This window comes from Arachis stenosperma, chromosome 6, assembly GCF_014773155.1.
Source record: "Arachis stenosperma cultivar V10309 chromosome 6, arast.V10309.gnm1.PFL2, whole genome shotgun sequence".
Lineage (NCBI taxonomy): Eukaryota > Viridiplantae > Streptophyta > Magnoliopsida > Fabales > Fabaceae > Arachis > Arachis stenosperma.
The window spans coordinates 9,430,643-9,434,096 of record NC_080382.1 but is presented as its reverse complement, the minus strand read 5'-3'; the positions used below and the strand labels follow the sequence as shown (position 1 = coordinate 9,434,096).

The 3,454-nt window shown below is 33.9% G+C and overlaps 1 protein-coding gene across 1 annotated transcript; it reads right to left on the bottom strand.

The window, feature by feature from the left end:
* Positions 1-370: 370 nt before the first annotated feature.
* On the bottom strand, positions 371-2,313 carry LOC130935865 (DELLA protein RGL1-like). The gene has a single exon (XM_057865771.1). The coding sequence runs from the start codon at positions 2,201-2,203 to the stop codon at positions 443-445; it is 1,761 nt and encodes a 586-aa protein (XP_057721754.1). The 5' UTR covers positions 2,204-2,313; the 3' UTR covers positions 371-442.
* Positions 2,314-3,454: the final 1,141 nt, after the last annotated feature.

The following is a 3,454-nucleotide window of genomic DNA, read 5'->3' as shown; positions in this document are numbered from 1 at the left end:
AAAAAAATTAGTTTAGTTCCTCACATATAAAAGAATTGAATCAACAAAAATGCTTATAATTAGTATGAGATATGAAACTTTAAGATCAAAATTCAAGAGGGACAAATTGGGACCAGCATGCCATAGAAGTAAAGAAGTCCACACAATACAAAAATTGAACAAAGCATGGACGCGTGAATTTGAAGGAACATGCACATTACTAGTGCATTGAGTTTTGTTTAATTGCTCAACTAGATGATTATTGATATAAAGGTGATGCGGGACCGATATGTAATTTATACGTGAAAAAAAAAGTTAATATCTGTAATCAAAATTAAATTTCGATAGAAACTCACCTGCAAATGTCTTCAAATAAAGTTAATAGTTAAGAAGAATTATATGACTATTTTGCTCAAAGACAAGCACGTGTTAGTTTTTATTGTAAGTTTTCCAATTATTTTGATCATACAAACTTCCAAGCTGAGAGTGAATGCATTGGAGCTCCCTTCCATGAAACAAGTAGACTCTTACCATTTTTGTCGACGCTGCAGAACTTACCAAAAGTAAACTCCTTAGCAACCAAGTTAGCTTGGTAAAGCGACGATTCACTGAACCCTGTTTCCACCATTTTATACCTCGCGAAGAACCTTCTCCAAACATCTAACTTCACATTCCTAACTGTCCTTTCTTTGCCTTCAGCAGCAACAATGTTTCTTATCCCCGCGGCACACACTGCTTCCACCGCCATTCTGCACTCGCTATCTTCTTTCAGGCACGTTTCAAGACAATCCATGAATGCTGAAAAGTAGAACAAAGCATCGATGAATCGGTTCACAAAAGAAGGCGAGTTATGATTTGAGTCTATCTCCAGCACTATCATAATTGACGGTTTTATATTCCTTATAACCAGCATCAAATTTTCCAAGCAATTAGGCCTTGAAACCAGAGTCCTAAGAAAATACGCAGAGTACACAGCAACGCCTTCATCGTCGTCGACGTCGAAATCATCCAACTTGATTTCTGCCAAATCTGTCACGATAATCGCCTTATATGAAAACGGCAAGTTCAGTGACTCAGCAAAACTCGTTAACCTTTGTCCTGTACCTTCTATTTTCTTCTTCTCTGCGCAAGTTCCAATGGCGGTTACCTTAAAAGACTCCACACAACACTCTTTCCGCTCCGCCATCGCTTGCATCAGAGCCGTACACTGCACTCCGCTTCTGATTTGAAGATCTATCAGGTGTATCTTGGTCTCGAAAGCAAGATTCTCCACCATAGCTTGTACACCAGGGAATTGCATTACTTGATTGAAAGGCAGTTTCTGATGGCACTTAAGAGACTCATTCACACTCATCTTTCGAATCATTTCAGTTTCTTCATTCTTATTCTGATTCTGATTCTGATTCTGAGTATCATAGTATGATGACATTACAACTTCCATTACCCTTCCGGTTTCTTTGTTGATCCTTTCGCGAAGCGCTTCGGCGAAGTGAAAGATAACTCTCTGAGCAGCGTTTGCGATGACATCTGAATTCCATTGACAATGGAGGAGTAAGCGGCTGGCACGTTCGAATTGCCGGCACCCTACTCTCTCTGCAGCTGCAAGAAGAAACTGAGCAAGCTCCACATCTCTGTTCTCTTCTTCCGACAAGTTTCCAAGATCCAATCCATAAGGGTGCATGGGGATGCAGAAATCATCGTTCCAGTGTGCAGAGTAATGCACATACCTTGCCCCTGCAACTCTCATGATTTCTTCAGTTGACAATCTTTGATTCTCCGAACAAGCACTACTCTCGATGTTGTCGCTGCTGAAGTTGTCGCTTATGTTTTCCCCGGTTAGCTTCTTGAACTTGCTTCCATAGTTTCTCAAGAGCTCCAATGATGCTATTGTCAAAGACGACGGTATCTGATGAATATTCTTGAGTTCTATTGTTTCTTGAAACTCTTGTGAAATTGGTTGGAGACTATCATAAGCAGGGTCAAAATTGATGACACCTTGTAGGATCATGTCACCAACTTTGATATCTTCATCATCATGATCATGCTTGTGTTGATGATGCTGCTGATGTTTGAACAGATTATCTCCTCTATCTAATTCCATTACTGCTGAGAAACCTTGCTTCTTTTGTAACACAAACTTCTCTTCATGGATATTAACAGAATCATAACCGCCTTGGAATCCACTGAAATTGAATGGTGTGGAGGAAAGAGGCTCAATCCCCATGTCACGTCGCAAACGAATACGAAAAGAAGAGAGAGCTGAGCAATTTACAGTCAGGACAATGTTCTTAGGTTGATAAACATCGAGGAGAGTGTTACTATTATGTTTGCTCTATCATGATCCTAAGTAGAAAAAAACTAATATTTAATTTAAGCGAAGCTCATAAATAATGAGCAAAGTTACCATCGAAAAATCCAAGAGAGAACTGATATTTACATATTTTATGTTTTTTATCAATTACTTTTAGAATTTAATTTTGGTGGATACAATAATATGAAAATAGTCACCAAAAAAAAACAATAATATGAAAATTTTATAATTGTCTTTATGTAAAAATATTTTTTTTTTTGGGATAATGAATTGTATTGTTAGATTTTGATATTTATAAAAGTGTTGTCTTTGTTTAAAGTGCGACTAAATAAATAAATCACACTGTATATTCATAAAAAAATGTTTTTGTCATCTTCATTTAAAAAATTGCCATTAATTTTATGTATTTTTAGTATGAAAAAGTTTTGTCCAATCAATCTGTTCGTATGTATAAGTAAGAAAAGAAAATTTAATTTTATTATTTAAAAAATTATATAAACGCTTAAATATAATTTAATTATATAAAAAAATTTTATCTATCTTATCAAAATTAAATTTATATTTTTAATACTAAAAGGAAAAATTATACATAAAAACAAATATACCATTTCTCAAATATATAAATATTGCAAATCACTATGGGGAACATGCATGTAAGGCATGACGCAACTTTGAAGGTGATGTTCTCGATGTTTCTATACATTGCAGTCCGAAGCCAGCAATTTTTTAAAGAAACCAATCATTTATTAATTAAAGAGTGATCTCACCAAAAGATAAAAGATATGTTGTCTGCTCCTATACATTTTAAAAACCTACACAAATAATACAGAGAAAGAAAAATCAATGTGTCAATCCTTTTTTTTCCTACAAATCTACAATGTGTACAAGTTGAATATGGATATGAATGTTTTTCAAAAGATATAGATAATTTATTGACAAAAATAAAACATAATTTTTTATTTATAAGAATTAAAAAAGTAATAACACCTACTCATAAATAAATGATGGTAGCAAATTAATATACCAATAACAGCAGAAAAATGTAACCAAAAAAATTAGAATAGAGATAATAACTTAAATAAAATTTTTAATATAAAATTTTTTTAATGTAAAAAATATATATTATGAGCCACCAAATGATTAAAATAAGATTTCAGAGAGTCA